This window comes from Drosophila eugracilis, unplaced genomic scaffold, assembly GCF_018153835.1.
Source record: "Drosophila eugracilis isolate 14026-0451.02 unplaced genomic scaffold, ASM1815383v1 contig_81, whole genome shotgun sequence".
Lineage (NCBI taxonomy): Eukaryota > Metazoa > Arthropoda > Insecta > Diptera > Drosophilidae > Drosophila > Drosophila eugracilis.
The window spans coordinates 405,206-421,552 of record NW_024573712.1 but is presented as its reverse complement, the minus strand read 5'-3'; the positions used below and the strand labels follow the sequence as shown (position 1 = coordinate 421,552).

Genomic DNA, 16,347 nt, shown 5'->3' with positions numbered 1-16,347 from the left:
AACTTTATTTGACCAATACCTAACATCGCCTTACTTAATTTACCTTAATAAAGTCACATTTAATATTTCTATTCAACTCAAAGCCCAAAACATTTCCTCTCAGTGTCCATGTGTGCCAGTTCATTGTTGTTGCGGCCTGTTTGGTTTTATTGTGTTTATATTTGGCTTAGGGCATCAATTTGCTTTTATGCAAGGACGACTACAGCGACAAGGAGTTCAGGACTCCGGCTGTAAGCTGGCATTATCAGTAAAGTCAGGCTAGGCACCAATAACACAAATATGTCTATATATATAGCGAAGAAAGTACACAAATGTACATGCATGTAGAATATTCTGGTGGAACAAGGGCATGGGGCAAGGGGCATATTGCATTAGCTGCTTTGCTGCAACAATGTTGCATCGATTACATAATCCATTTACACAAATGGCATTTTAAATACATTATTGACTGAAGCGTATAGAGCGCAGCGCGTTTTGAACAAGGCTTCAGCTTTAGCTCGCTCAACGTTGCGTATGCGTAATGTGCCAGCAATCAAAGAGCTGAGCAAACTCAATTGATGTGCATGGGCGATATAAAGATATATCCATACATACATATTAATGCCTCTCCCCAACCCCTTTTGATCTATTTAACAGATGTTTAATTAGTTCACAAATGCAATTATTGCAACCTGATAAGTCCATAAAGGGCAAGCCAAAGCGGTTTAAAATGGCTTAAGGTATTGGCTTACATCTACTGAAGGCTGATATTATAATAACCAATCGTGTTAGAGCACAGATAGCACATCGTTTAATTAAACATTCTTGAATTCTATTGATATGTCCTAAGCTGATTAATTAGTTTTAGATTTTAACAGGCGTTTTTGGTGATGATTGAATGAGAAATGTAATTATTGAGGGTTTAAGCTTAGTTTTAACTTAATATTTTACATTATTTTCCATTACTATATATTTAAATTACAAATACATTCCTGATCCCTGTAGAAACTTCAATAATTCCCACTTGATAAAAAAAAAAAAAACACAACAACGAGATTTCATTAAACATTTTTGCAGTTGACACACGTCTCTTGATAATGAGGCATTTGACTTTGAAGTGGCGCCACCTGCCGCAGAAATATTTACGTTCGAGTGGAGAGCACTTTGATCAAACAGAGAATATATATATATATAATATATATCTCAACAAACATCAACAGCACAGCCATTGGTCATCATTATAATGATGATGATAATGATGGGTAGAAAAGTGCACACACGCCACAAAGTCATTTACCGAACCAAATCGTTTGGCACGTTTCGGTCCACAGATGGCGTATTGATGATGATTATGTATGTATATATATACATACATATAAATCGCATGAGAACGATGATGAGGATGCAATATGTTGTAAGGCAATGCCTGGGCATCGATAAATTGAAGTGCCGGCAACAAAGGAGAAACTGAAAAACGCTCATTAATAAATATTAAGTCATAATTAAACAGTTGCAATGGTGCCTGGTGCAAATCGAGGCTCTTGATGAAATTTAAGAAATATTTAAAACTTTATTCACGCCACCCGGTAGGCAGCTGCAAAATCCAAACGAAATCAAGCAGCAAGAAAATGCACACGGAAACTGAAAAGCCAAAAAGAAAAGCGGAGAGTAGAAGCCAACAAAAAAAAAAAACAAAACAAAACAAGGTAAAATAAAGGAAGGAAAACTAAGCAAGCAGCCAGACAAAACCGCAGGCACTAAAGATAACAAAAAGTAATGGAACTAATTGCTCGACGAAAGGCGGCCAGCCTATCAGTCAACAGCCCATTGTTCCACACGAAAGTGAAAATGCCAATGCCAAGCTCAAAGCCAACTAGCTGGTAATAATAATTGGAGCAACTGCAACTTGCAACCTGCAACTAAGCATTTGCACTTGCAACTAACAGCACTTGCAACAACTAGTATATAAAAGCAAGTGCTTGACGCGCAGCCGCCGACAGTTGAAATTCGCCAGTAGCCGCGAAACGAGCTCGTAATTCGAAAATCTGCATTCATCAATTGCTGAAATATTCAAATTCATATATCGAGGCGGTGGGAATATTCAAGTTTGTTGGCCAACATGAGGAAGCATTGCGTAAGTTAAGCCAGAAATGGATTACCAAGGAAGTGTAACACATCAGCTAATTGACACTGTCAACCGATTTGCATCCGGTTCGATTTTTGGATTACTTCAACTCTTTCATAGATCAATTTGATTTGGCTGCTGTTGGTGCTTAAGCTGACTTTGATCAGAGGTGAACAGCAGGCAGAAGACACACACAGGTGAGTGGATTCTATATAACAAAGATCATGAATAGACTTTAAAGTTTATGAAGGGATATACCATAAAATCTTCTCAAAAAGAAATAAGTTTGAGTTCAAACATGAAAGTAATAGTTACAAATGTATACAAGCTGAAACCACAGCTCACAGTTTAACACCCTTTCAAGTTTATTAACTCATTAAAAGTATCTCTCACAAACCCCAAAATCCTTTCTCACACACTTAATAATTGTCATTAAATAACTATAAAACGAATCCAAAAACAATTCGCAACTTTTACTTTTACTTTGCCCGCAGAATTCAGCGGCGTTTCATGTGGCAAGAGATGAATAACTCCGTGATGGGCGGCGTGCTGGGACGAATGTTCAACGGAGCCAGGGCCATGAAGACCATGTTCACGGATCTAATACCCAGCACGGCGGGATATAATCAAAAAGCAGCCATGGACTTCCTACCCACAGAGATGACGCGAGTGAAGTACATCATTCGGAATCCCCACAATAACAAGCCCATGAAGATCATCAAGATGCGACCTTCGCCAAAGAAGGTGATCAAACTAAGGAGACCCCTGCCAAAGCCCACCATCACCGAATCCACTGTGATGATTTCCCATGTGGGCCATGGTGATCATCGAATGAGACAGCTGGAAAAGGAGCAGGAACTCATAGCCGAGGGCAAAGCACCCATGACCAGTGATGAGGCCATAATGGAGAAGTACTTCAAGAAGCGACCTCGTGGCGGCTCCTCCAACGAAGTGGTCTCTGGCAAGATCATGGAGTACCAAAGCTGGAAACCTGTCTACAAGGCGGGTGAAATGCCCTCGACTTTTGTGACCCTGCGACCACAAGCTCTAACCCATCTGCACACGGATATATCCAGTGGAGATCATGAAATGTTGCCAAAACCCGAGAAGCTGGTGAGCTACGAATATGAAAGGGAAGAGGATGAGGAGGCCGAGAACGAGGTGGCCAAGCAAATGGGTCATCGGTACGAGGTCACCGAACATACAGGAGAAGCCACTGGTGAAATGGAAACCGTAGAGGCAGTGGCCTCAATGGAAAGTGGTTTTGTGCCCAGTCAGGGAATGACTTTCAGATCTCAGCCACCATCAACACCACATCATAGTCCAAAGCCCAGACATCGCAGTCCTTCCAGTACTACAACTTCCACCACTACGACCGAGGCACCTAACTATCCCCCCGCTTTTCTAAAGAAATATCGAGAACGTGAGGCCACCACCACGCGAAGACCTCGTAAATACCACAATAAGGAAGTCTATCTGATCCGTGAGGGCGAGGATGGCTCGGAAGGCAGTACCACGCCGCCATCCTTTGCGATGAGCAGTTTGAGGGCTCGCCTTCAGGATCAACAGCGTCACCAGAAACAGCAACACAAACAACAGCTCGAAGACGAGGAGATGGAGGCCGCACTCGTCGATGCCATGCACGGTGAGAAATGGCCATCGGAGGTGGCCCACAGCGGATTCCAACTGGCCAGTCCCATTGGGCCAAGTGCCGTGGCCTTCGAGCAACCCCTGGCCAAGGCGCCAAGGGGACAATATAAGCGCCAGACTCGCGATAATATCCGGCAACGTGGATCCATCAAGTTTGGCGATAAACCCAACTACGATGAAGCCTGAGCAGTCTGAAGGCGGTTCACCAGTTAGCAACCAAAGAGCCAAAAGCTGCCGTTAAGCTACACGTTGAGAAAAAATATTTACAAAAAAATCGGTTGATTTTTAACGAGAAATGCCTGTGACTTGTGTGAAACTATCAACAACTTTTGGCTTTTATTTAATTTAACATAAAAAATTTAACAAAAACAAAAACGTTTTATTCAGTACAAAAATGTACAAGTCAAAATTGTAACAAAGTTTTTATTTAAAAAGTAGTTTAGGAAAACCCAATTTGTTACAAGGGAATTTACAAAATAAACTAGGAAAACTTAATTTAAAATTAAAAAATATATTTTATTCTTTTCAAGTGACTTTGGTTGGTTCTGCTAAATCTAGCAAAAAGGAATAATTTAAGCTAAGTGTAGATTTTATGATTTCCCGCCGTGTCGACTTAACAGTTAACCACATTTGAACTTTCTTTAATTGGCTTATCTAAGATTTGAGTTTATAGTTTTTTTTTTTTGCCAAGTAAAAGTCCGCTTAAAACAACGATTTCCCATTGGATTGCATTTCATTTGCTAGTCGGAGTCAATGCACTCCTGGCACGCAATAATATGCAGCATGCCGCAACGGACATAAAACTCTGGAAATATTTTTGACTTTTAATTAATGCCAGTTAGCGATTTTCCCTTGGATAATTGTAGATATCTCTGTGTGTGTGTGTGTGTTATCGCATTCCGCTTAGCAGCTTGCATTTGACAACTAATTTAAAAAGTTTACATGGCCGACAGCCTTGGGCACTGAAATCGAGAGCATTGCGGCGAAGTGGGTTAAACCTGCTATAAATTCCAGAACAAAAGCCATAAGACACACTGGGCGACAGAGAGGCGCAGGGATAGAATATAAAAAGGAAAGAGAGATAGACAGAGAGGGGAGAGAACAAAGAAAAGCGCATTTCCACTTTGAGTGCGGTTTTTAATCAACTAAAGCAGCGCCGCCAACAACAAACTGCAACTGAATTAAAACAAAAAAAAAAAAGAAAGAAAAGAAAGAAAAAAAAGAAGAAAAACTCAGAATGCCCACTAAAACCCAAGGAAAGGGAAAATGTGGAATGGAAGGCAAAGGGAAAACGCGATAAACTTTAAATGAAACGACATGTCGGCTTAACTGGCAAGGGGAGAAAAGTGCAGGGAAAAGGCCGGAAAACTCGGGAGCCTAAAGATTGGAATTGCCGATAGCCAACAATGCAATGAAAATAAGATAAGGAAATTCTAGATTACAGAAAAGGCGACCAGCGAAAAACAAAGTGGAAAGGGCATGATCTCAGTTGAATTTACAGCGTTATTTATATTGCCAGAGATTTACGTTTTAAGAAAAAGCTTTTCCTTTAAATAAGTTTACAAAAATTGAAAAAACAAGCTAAGGAAGGAACCTTATTTCTATATAAAGTGGAATACAAATTTCTAGCAAAAAGAAACCAAAATTTAAAACAAATTTGAATATCAAGCAAACCAAAAATTAATCTTTCAGAAGTCATAAAAATTATTTTTCCCGAGAAAACCCCTAACTAAACGAACTTTTCTTCTTTATTTAGCACTTTTTCTTTTGAGAAAAACTTTCTCAAACTTTCGTTTATCAAGAAATTAGATGTTTTATGGACTTTCAATAATTGCAAAAGATTTTTTCTGCAGAATAAAATTTTCTCTCTCATCCAAAAATTCTATGAAAAATCTGCAGGAAATTCAAATTTGCCAGCCAAAAGTTCGAATCTAGATGAACTCACCTGAGCAGAGCAGGTGAGAAGCTAACAATAACAAATTGTATGTTTGCGGGCCACGCCCTCAGCCGAAAAGTCTCACCTACGCCCACGAAAACAGCAAACGAAAGTTGGCAACTTGAATTTGCTTTTTTTCAAGGACATTATTGGGACCTGACTTTAGTCTTCTTTTTTTGCATATTTTTAGGATGGCGGTTCGAAGTCCGGGGGCCCACGTCGACCTAGTACACCTGTCCACTGGCAGGAAACGTGTCCTCTGCCACCCCTTAGAACGCCAACTGTCCTCTGGCACGCCCCCTAATCCCGCCCTGAAGGCTGTCCCACTGTCGAGTGCAGCAAATACAAATTAGAATTTAAATGAACAATGCAACCAGAGCGGAAGTTTCTGCGAGTGTGAGTGGATTTCTATATAGGTGTTTGGGTATTAGTGGGCGTAAGCTAGATACAGAGAGAGAAATTATAACAAATTTGTGTTTATTTCAATTGGTTAACTTAATGAAGTCTTTAAAACAAGCAAAGTTAACTAAAATCCTCTTCATTTTAAACATAATTATGACTTTTAAGATTCTCCTTCTATTTTCTCTCAGTGTAACTGAGTATGGTATATGTATGAGGTCGACATTATGGGTGACATTGCACGTAGAGCGCGTGGGCCAGCAACATCAACAACAACAACAATAACAACAACTCCTGGCAATGGCCATAATGTCATACAGTTTGGCGCGTACTTTTTTGCCACTTTCACCTCCCCCTCTTCTGCTACTCCTACCGCCACACCGTCTCCCCACGAAGCTTCTGGCCCATCTTCAACGTGCTCTTTCGGTGTATTTTGTGCAAAATAAGAGAAGGAAAAAAGTTTCGAGATTTTTGCACTGAAGGCGATGTCAAACTGGGTCGCTTCAACTCAACGGCGAAATGTCAAACGGATTAATGGAATTTCCCCACGAAACATTTTTCCGAAAAATTCAGCCAATGGTAAAATGAAGAAAGAAGGAAATTGAAAATGATCATTGGTATAAATTAAGTTCGAAATATTAAGTCAATGGGTTATGTCAAAGACTTTGATGGAATTTTAACTGGAAAGAAAGTTCATAGGAAAATGATTAAAATTAAAATAATTAAAAATAAATAAAATTTAGGTTATATTTTTTTTTTTATTAGGACAAAGTCTTAAAACTTATAATAAAATCATAAAAAGTCTCTTTCTCTTATAAGAAATGGTAAACCGATTTATTTTGTATTTTACTTTAAGAAAATAATGAATTAAGATTTTAAAAAATCATTTTTTATTTACTATTACCCTTAAGTTAAATAAAATAGAAGCCGCTTTTTAAATAATATAAAAAAAATATATTTTATACAATTTTTTTAATAATTACCAAAAAGACCAGCTTACGTTTTCGATACTCCCCAACTCTATGTTTAACCCATTGTTACCCTCATTTAAAAGTGAACGAATGGCAAACAGAACGCAAATCGATTACGCAAGGCGACTACGAACGACAATCCTTTTGGCCATGTTCTTTTTGAAAACTGAATTGTGCGGGGGAGAGGGAGTGGAAGAAAGAGAGAGAGACCAAGCCGACCAAGTCAATTAAATATTGAAAGAACGTTTAAATTGTTGCGCTGGCTGGTTAACTGGCGAAACGGTTAAACATGAGCTGGCTGCATTCGCTGCTCGTTCATTAATTTGCCTGGCACCTTCTGGCGACCTACTGCTGTCAAAGTTGAATTTATTAAAGCGAAAATTCTTTTAATTAAAAACGTGACAGGTGAGAAATGGTCAGGTTTTCTCTCTCTGTGTGGTACATCAAACTGAATCGTGTCGAAATTATATTAATTATGAATTTGAACAATTCGGCTAAAGCCAATTTCGGGCATTGTGTCCTCAAAGCGAGCATTGAACTCGCAATCAACGAAGCCAGCGGAAATATAGCACGAGCTGCTGATTCATTTGCCGTTGAAAATATTTTGTTTGCTCTACGAAAACCAACTCCCTCTCGAAAATTCACACGGTGAAATAAAGAGGGTGGCTCGAAGGCTGATGGAAAAGCTGACGGGTAACAACGATAGCTCTACAGCATCGTTTAGCGTCAGTTTGCGAAGTGCGAAATGTTCCCAGCTTGCTAAAAAAATTAAATATTCAAATATAGCTGTTGCCACAGCTCACACAGGAAGAACCCAAAACCTGGGTGGAAAAAGGCAAAAAGGTTTGGGGGGCTTGCAAAAGGAGTGGTGGGATGAAAATGGGAGCCGTTTAGTTTTGGGATCCAGAGCTCTCGAACTAAAGAGGGACACGAGCAGTTGCACACATTCATATGCATATGGTGGAGGCGACCAAAGTGTCCCTGTTGATTTGGGTTTGGATTTCCAAAAAGGAAGTCGGAACTATTTTTCTGCAGCTTATACGGCTGTATTTTTGAATACATTTTAGGAATAAGATTGCATTGTAGTAAATTATTCGTTTTCTTTCGTATTAAATTAAAGTTTAAGTTTCTGAATTTAAGCCTTTCTACTCCAGTTTCTAAGAAAACTATAAGTAATAGCTTCCTTTTTTTATATTTTTATTATTTATTTTTATATTTTGTATTTATTTTTTATTTTTGAAAATAAAAATATAGTCAGCTTATGCGGTTTTGATAATGCATTTTTAAGTTCATCATAATCACTAAATTTATCTCAACTATGAAACCGCTGGGTTAAATAAATATTTAAATGCTGAGCTTAGCTTCCAAAAAAAAATTATAATAAAATCTTTTCCGACAAAAACTTGAATTGAAATTCTTCTTTCTTTCTTTGGAATTTAATTATTAAAAAAATTTTAGCATGGATATTTATCTATTCGACTCAACAAAATAACCTTACTGAAAGATTGTTTAAATTCTTAAAAAAAACTGATTTTAGTGGAATACATTTAACATTTCAACATTATTGTCATTCTTATAATATTTTATGAAATGACTTTATCAGCATTATTCACATGTTTTCCAAATTAAATACAGCACAGGCTGTCTTTACATTAGGAATTCTGGATAACCCAAAACAAGCGCAAATTTATGCTTTTTTGATAACTCCGTCAAATTATTAGTCATCTTTTTATAAATATTACAGTCTCGGGAGAGTTGTACAATATAAGTCGTCTCAGTCTTTTAAGAACCAGCGTCGGGAACTAACTATATAACAGCTTTCGGGTGCTTAAATCCTAACTATTTGTGAATCCTAATTGTGAATATACATATACTTACATATAATAATAAATACATAAATATGTTTATGTATATATATATATATTTATGTATATATTAGGTTGTCAAAAAAGTCTTGCGGTATTTTCGCTAGTTGGTGTAGTTCTTGTTCTATTCGTCGCATCAGGCGATACTATACCTTTTTGGAAAGCTCATTTCACGCGCTAACACGTGTTTGATTGATTGTTCTTTTCTTTTAAATCGTTCGTGAGTTATAGCGTCGCAATCATGGAGCAAAATAAAGAGAAAATACGGCATATTTTACAGTACTACTACGATAAAGGCAAAAATGCATCTCAAACCGCCAACAGTTTCCGATACAGTTTGCATATCCAAGGCACAACGATGGCATCAACGTTTTCGTTCTGAGAGGTAGAGGTGGTCGAAGATGCGCCACGCTCCGAGTTTTTTGCCAATAGGGAAGCGAGCTTCTATGAGAGGGGCATTATGAAGTTGGCATCTCGTTGGGAACGCGTCATCGAACAAAACAGCGCATATTTGACTTGAATCGCATTAATGTAACCAATTTTATACCGCAAGACTTCTTTGACAACCTAATATATATACATAAATATATATACCTAATTAATTTATATATATTTACATATCCTTTATGTGATTAACATATCCTTTATTCTTATTAAATATAAAAACAATATTCCCATTAAAATGTATACTACTGAATCACGGTTCAAAATTAAATTCGGAAATTAGGCAACGCCTATCTTACGTGTCACTTTGGATTACACGAAAAGCATAACTTTTATTAAAGTATATATAGTTTTTTATCAGTTCAAAACATTACTGTGCAAAGTGAGATAACCACAATAATAAATCACCAAAAAATTGATGTGTAAAGTGCCAGGATTTTCAAAAACAAAGGCTAACATATTCGGATATACCACGATTTTCCTTTATTCTTTTTCTCTTTCTAACACCAAAAAATTCAAATTTCTCCCACCAATTTTAGATATTTTCACGACAAAAATGCTTATAAATCTGGGAACGTTAATCCCGATACTTTCGCTGTTGGTAAAAATATCGCTTGCAGAAATACCCAATTGCGATATCTTCGACACTGTAGACATAACTTACAGCAAAAGGCTTAATAATGGATCATATATGTATAAAGACATAAACATTCCTGCCGATTTGACTGGAGAATACGACACTATACCAGGATCAATGGAAAAGGTTCCTCACCACTTAAGAGGATGTATCTGCGATATAGTATTCTGTGTCAGGTTTTGCTGTCCGTCTAATCAAATAATGAAAGATGGAAAGTGCTTTGATTACCTTACGAAGGAGGCAGAGGCAGACAGGTTTTATGATGCCCTAAAAGAGATCATCAACGACACATCGGAGGTCGGAATTATCGCTCAACACATCCCCTTGCCCTGTAAGCCCAAGAATGTTTACGTCGTAAATGATCAATTGGAAAAGGAAAAGTATTCACTCTTTAGGGTAAATAATAGTAAATATATACAAACTTTAACTAGTTTAAATGGTATATCCCCTCCTTAGAATGGAACCCTTGGACTTGACTATTACAAAGTAAACTACGAGAAGCCGGAAATCTGCATGCAAAACCAAATGTTCCCAGACGGCAGCATACGAATGGCACCTCATGTGTGCTTGGAAGATAGTCCTCTTGATGTGGGAAAGATCACTTGTGAGTTATATAGACAAGGATAAAGCTAACCCGACTTAACGCTTTCCATATTTTACATAGTAATTATGATATCGATGATATGCCTGCTTCTTACCATCGCTGTGTATTTGTACGTTAAGAAACTACGAACTTCGCATGGAAAGTGCTTCATCTGCTACATGACCTGCCTCTTTTTGGGATTCCTGATTCTGTTGCTTGACTATTTTAAATTGGCACAAGGCTTTTGTAAGACAGCAGGTTAGCTAACTATTAACTAAGGTATTAACTAGTAAAACAAATTAATACAAAGAATCCCCATAGGCTTCCTTGGTTACTTCTTTGTGATGTCCACCTTCTTCTGGCTTTCCATCATCAGTCTGCATCTTCGAAATAAACTCTGCGGTCCCTCTTCGTTGGATCGCTTCCGGACCTTAAGCGTTTATGCCTGGAGCATGGCGTTGCTCTTGACTGGTATAACCTATGTGGCCAATGAGAATGTAGAGAACCCAAATTGGAATCCTCATGTGGGCAGCAACAACCAATGTTGGATCAAAAGTGTGTTCTTAATCTATATTTTAACCAATGATGAAGGATTATGAAACTTCTGTAACCCACAGCCCATGACTGGAGTGCCATGATCTATCTCTATGGACCGATACTATGTGTAGTTGTCTTTAACATATCTATGTTCGTTTCCACAACTAGTCATATAATGCAGGTTGAAAGTAATTATGCTCTCAAGCTGAAAATGAAGAAGCAACTTATCATGATAAAGCAGACGTAAGTTATAAATAATATTTACATAAATATAATCATAATTCATAATTTCTTATTAAAGCTTTGCCCTTCTGTCACGACTCTTTGTCATAATGGGCATTTCTTGGAGCTTTGACATAATCTCCTACCTTGTCCAGAACAATAAGACTTGGGCCAGCATCTTCTTAGTGGCTGACTATATTAATTGCTCCCAGGGTATTATCATATTTGGGCTGTTTATTCTTAAGGGCACTACGCTTAAGCTCTTGAAGGAGAGGTATGTTTCTTTGAAAATTAAATCCTAAATAAGCTATATTTTTGATTATTTTTGAAAAGATATACTGGTGTCAATGATGAAACGCAGGTCGATGACTGCGGCATTCCGCATGAGGATATGAAATCTTACCGACGCATGGCATAAAACTAAAAGCAAAGTATGAACGGGGAAGACCTCTACTTAAGTCTATAAAAACTTAAATATTAGGTGAGCGTAAAAATATATTTATGATATTAAAAAAAGGTTTCAAAATTTTGTCATCTTTTTTCAGCTTTTTGACCAATTTTAAAAGGTTTACCACTAAAATGCTGACTAAAATGTCTTGTTTATGAATTAAGATTACAGATTTGTAACCTCTCTTCACCTCCACTTCAACTATAAGTAAAGAATAAGTAAAGATCTTTGTAAAAATGATCGACCATGGAAAATACCAGTAAAATTTTCCCATAAAGATATTGTGTCGTAAACACAGATTGCAGTACCTAAATTTTCCCTTACGAAAAGTTGAAAACAAAAAAGTCTTCTTACCAGACTTTAGACCTAAAGAATTCATTTAGGCTAGACTTAACCCGTAAACTTTCCACAGTCGATCAAGGCCATAAGATCCTGTTAAGGACATTTAAAAGATAGTAACTTTTGCATTCAAGAGAAATGAACTTGAATACAAGAGATAAACTTTAAGTTGAGAGTAAGAAAGTTCTCTTCAAGAACCTATGAGCAAATAAAAGCTTATAGGCGAGGTTTCATCACAGATGAAAGTTAGTTCAGTTTAAGACTTATTTCTTGAATGTTATAAAGTCGGTGAATTCACCTAATATTAGAATCGTGTTAATTAAATGATTAATAAATAAAAACATAATTTTTTTATGAAATCGTTGCAGGAATAATATAATTAAATATATTTAGAACTTCCATAATAATATTTAAAAATATTTTAAGAAGCTTTTTCCTTTTCTTAACTCAAAATTAATTAATTTTAAATCAAAAAGCAAATGACAATTTTGTCGGCTGGCAATCATGTGTTACGTAGCTAGTACAGCTTCAGTTCCAGCTTGGGCTACCAGCTACCAAATGTAGCTGCAGTGCATCAGCAGTTTCTGGGTTCTGGAGCTCGAGTTTATGGCTAAAACTAGCGCAGTTAAAAGCCCAGCGGGCTAGTGCCAGCAGAATGAAGATGTGTGGGTGTTGCCAAGTTTATGCGGGGTATAGGGTGTAGTGGGTGGTTTGCATATACATATGTGTATGTTGGCCGTTGAAGTGTAATCAACAGCACGGCGGCAATTACGGCAGACACTTGGATGTGTGTGTGTGTGTGTGTAGGAGAGAGTCCTGGCTGCAAAAACTCTCGTCCTTACTACACCCCATCCACGTAGGCATAAAAGTTGGCGGCGGGTGGATAACGCAGCTAGCACAATTTGCCAAACTGCACTGAGCGGATTTAGCGCAAACTGCAGGGGAAAATGTGGATAAACCACTCACATCAGTGCATTCCCTTCGTCTTTTCCCCTTCTGGGAATTTCAGCCTGGGCCTGGTAGTGGAGCATCAGCATCTCGTTTAACGTGTGCGCGCATTATAATTTTAATGCATATTACATTTCACGTCACGAATTGAATTTCTAGTTCGCAAAACTTAAAAAAAAAAATGGAAATAATAAAACACCACCCAGCTGTGCCTGTTCTTTGCCCTCACGGAAATGGATCCATCAGGTGGAAATATCAAGGATGGAGTCCATGAATTCATGGCAAACTTTTAATATTCCGATTGGTTGGGGAGTTCGAGTGACTATTGGCTCATTTAAGCCACGATGGAGGTGAGCTATTAACTAAACGATGAAATATTTTGTAGAGAACTAGTAGCCTTAAGTGTAAGTTTGGTTTTTGGTTTGTTCTAGGATTTAGTCGTGGTATTTAACTAGTAATATCAGAGAAAGTATGTAATGTGTGTTAATATGATGATTTTCTGAAACTCAAATTACTCATTTTAAGCTTATATTTTCTTAATCTGAAAGTCTTTGATATAGATCTTAGTTTAAAGTTTCCTTTAAATTTATCGTTTAAGCTCACAAAAAACTGGAAATTAAACTTTCAGTCACGCAATGGCCAAAATCTTGAAGTTCTCTACTCATTTTGCCATTGCAGAATCGATTCACCTTTCTCTCCTTATACGCTAGCATTGATTTTAATAGCCTAGAAGTGCGGGGTGGGGGAAAAGGAGTTCATCCAGCGATACCGATTGGCTGGCTGCTCATATCGATAACCAAACACAAACAGAAAGTTTTCTGGGCGATGGAGGGAGAGCCATTCAATTTTTATTAAATAACTTCATGCATGGCAAGTGCTTTGCTGCGAAAGGATTCGCTTCTCTAGTCGATGTTGGGATAGGAATGGGGATGAGAGTATGTGGATGAGGATGGTATGTCCTCCTGTCGCTGCTCGATGGCTCTGTCAATAGCAGTCGTAGCGCATCTGGGCGGCTGGAGTGGTTCTAAGGGGTAGGAGGAGGGGGTTGACAGGAGGATTTTTATTGATACGCCTCGATGCCAGGCTCCAAATCGCATATTATCGCGTCATGTGTGTATGTGTGTGAGAGAGTGTGGGTCTTGGGCGTATCCTGCCATGTCCTGCGCCTGCATTGATCATTAATCTTTGCAAGCTGCCAACGTGTTCGCCTTTTTCGGACCTCAATTGCCCCGGCGAGTGTGAGTGTGTGCATTAAATGGCGGATGAAGTCCATTAGAAAACTATTGAAGCACATTTTGTCGATTGCAGCCAGCATCCCATAGCCAACAGGCAACGGCCAACAGCACATTGCTAGCCACGAGTAGTCGAGCAGAGCCAAACTCCATATCCTGGCTATGTGGCAGGATGTGGCAGCTGCCGCAATTGAATGCTTGCTCCTCGATTTTAACCCCCCCTCAAGCAGAACCGAAAAAGAGATTTAAAGTGAGAGAGCAGCAAGAGCCAGGATTTCAATTAACCGACGAAAGAACTGCAATTTGTTGGCCTAATCGAAGCTTCTTTGTATCGAAAGGCAATATAGTGCAGCCAATCGAAAAATATGGGTTCTTTTCTATTCCAAAATTGAACAGATGCAGTCTTATACATTTTTAATTCAGATATTTGCTGCAGAAAAACGTGCTTAGAAACTACTACAACTTGGTTAGTTTGGGTTCTTTAAAGGTTCTTCAAAATATTCACAAGATTTCAGAAAGACAATTTTTGATATTTAAAGGAAAACGTTTCTAAAAAAGTGAATTCATATCTTCATAAAATTGCTGTCTAAATAATATATATTAAATTTAATTAGTTAGTTGCCAAATCCCAAACAGAACTTCCGAAAAAGGTAGAAAAATAAATAAAATATGAAAAGGATCCAGATGAGGATGCTCAACCGCAAATAAAGTTCTTTGAGTATTAAGAAAAAAGAATAAATAAAATGCTATTTAATATGAAGGAAAGAAGAAAAAAAAGGGAAGGAAAAACATACATCAACATCGGTTCTTTTTTTTTTACCCCGCTGGCTTATTTTCCATTTCCCTTCCACTTTGCCCTTTTATGCCATTTGCTGCCCTTCTTTTGTTGGTATTTTGCTTAATTATCCACATGAAAAGTCCTTCACAAATTCCATGGGGCCAGCGCGAGAAAGATGGAGCCAGCGGAAAAGCGTAAAATGAAATTACATTAACAGTGGAATAAAAGTGGAAATATGTTAGAAATGCGAGCGGTCCAGAAGTGAACGTCAAGTGCCAAAATGAAGCTAACTTTTGAAGAGATTTTCGCCTAGAGGTGGGAGATTCACTTTGGAGTTTTCCTTAATTTTTTTTTTTTTGTAGAAAAGAAAAGAGAGCGTGAATTCCAGTGGTAGATTTTGGTATTCGAAAGTGGCCATTACAAAAGTTGAATGGTCTCTGAAGTTGTTGCGAAGTTTGCTGAGTTCTGTTAAAAGCAATTAACTTTTTGGAATAGTTGGAGGAGGAAATTTATTTTTAATATTAACAAAAATCAATCTATCCATGAATTAATTATTATTAATTAATAAATAAATTCTGTAAACATTACTTTTTAAGCCTACTTGTGTTTTCTCTCACAACTCCCCCCTGTAAACATCTTTTCAAATAAAAATTCACTTATTTCTCAAAACATTCTTGCGCCCAATTAATTTCTGGTCTTTAGGAGCAGACAACCAAACGACTGACCTGATATGAATGGCACGGACCTTCATTTGACCCGCTGTCTGGCATTTTGGTATAAAGTTCAAATGCAAAAGCTGCCCACAAAGATCCTGCAAAAAAAAGGTTCAAATAACCCAAATAAATTCTTTGCACTTATTTAGAAATACTCCTTCGGCTTTTCCCTATTGACAAGAGTATTTATTTTTATTTTGGTTTAGCTTTTTTTTTCGGGGCTTTTCTCTTTTATGCAGTTCATTTGGCAACCGAAAGCAAAGAGGGGCTAAAAAAAAATAAATGGCAACAAACGAAAAAAAATTTAATTAAATCAAATACAATCAAATAGAAGTGTATATGTGTGGGATGCTGGCTTTTTAATTTGATTATATGTTTGCGCTTCTGCTTATTTTTATGTATTTTCCCTTTGGCGTATGGTTTTTGTTGTTTGAGAAAGACAAATGTTAAGGGAATAAGCAAAAAAAAAAAAACACGAGAAACGGCCACGAGTGTAAATTCAATTAAAAAACGCTTTTCAAATATTCATTACGCTAAGGGG

At 37.6% G+C, this 16,347-nt stretch overlaps 3 protein-coding genes across 5 annotated transcripts in view; 2 read left to right on the top strand and 1 right to left on the bottom strand.

Annotated features, from left to right (window-relative positions):
• Positions 1-16,347, bottom strand: part of LOC108106463 (exostosin-1) — a 69,569-nt gene that overhangs the window by 40,775 nt on the left and 12,447 nt on the right. The window lies entirely within an intron of this gene.
• Positions 1,662-4,149, top strand: LOC108106467. The gene is made up of 3 exons (XM_041819603.1): positions 1,662-2,113; positions 2,225-2,301; positions 2,599-4,149. The coding sequence occupies exons 1-3, from the start codon at positions 2,099-2,101 to the stop codon at positions 3,938-3,940; spliced, it is 1,434 nt and encodes a 477-aa protein (XP_041675537.1). The 5' UTR covers positions 1,662-2,098; the 3' UTR covers positions 3,941-4,149.
• LOC108106465 (G-protein coupled receptor Mth-like) lies at positions 8,793-12,283 on the top strand. Of its 3 annotated transcripts, none has more exons than XR_005993966.1 (9): positions 8,794-8,918; positions 9,909-10,402; positions 10,463-10,610; positions 10,671-10,847; positions 10,911-11,144; positions 11,207-11,369; positions 11,428-11,622; positions 11,682-11,829; positions 11,894-12,283. XR_005993966.1 is itself a non-coding variant. In XM_041819602.1 (8 exons), the coding sequence occupies exons 2-8, from the start codon at positions 9,926-9,928 to the stop codon at positions 11,764-11,766; spliced, it is 1,479 nt and encodes a 492-aa protein (XP_041675536.1). In that variant the 5' UTR covers positions 8,793-8,918; positions 9,909-9,925; the 3' UTR covers positions 11,767-11,845. The 3 variants fall into 3 exon arrangements, 1 of the variants encoding a protein (XP_041675536.1); XR_005993967.1 differs by having other exon boundaries at positions 8,857-8,884; XM_041819602.1 differs by lacking the exon at positions 11,894-12,283 and having other exon boundaries at positions 8,793-8,918; positions 11,682-11,845.

Bases quoted from the DNA above. Each gene is read 5' to 3' on its own strand.
- LOC108106467 (XM_041819603.1), top strand. The intron at 2,302-2,598 runs GTGAGTGGATTC...CTTTGCCCGCAG, and splicing joins CAGGCAGAAGACACACACAG to AATTCAGCGGCGTTTCATGT.
- LOC108106465 (XM_041819602.1), top strand. From the start codon at position 9,926: ATGCTTATAAATCTGGGAACGTTAATCCCGATACTTTCGCTGTTGGTA. The intron at 10,611-10,670 runs GTGAGTTATATA...TATTTTACATAG, and splicing joins TGATGTGGGAAAGATCACTT to TAATTATGATATCGATGATA. The intron at 10,848-10,910 runs GTTAGCTAACTA...GAATCCCCATAG, and splicing joins AGGCTTTTGTAAGACAGCAG to GCTTCCTTGGTTACTTCTTT.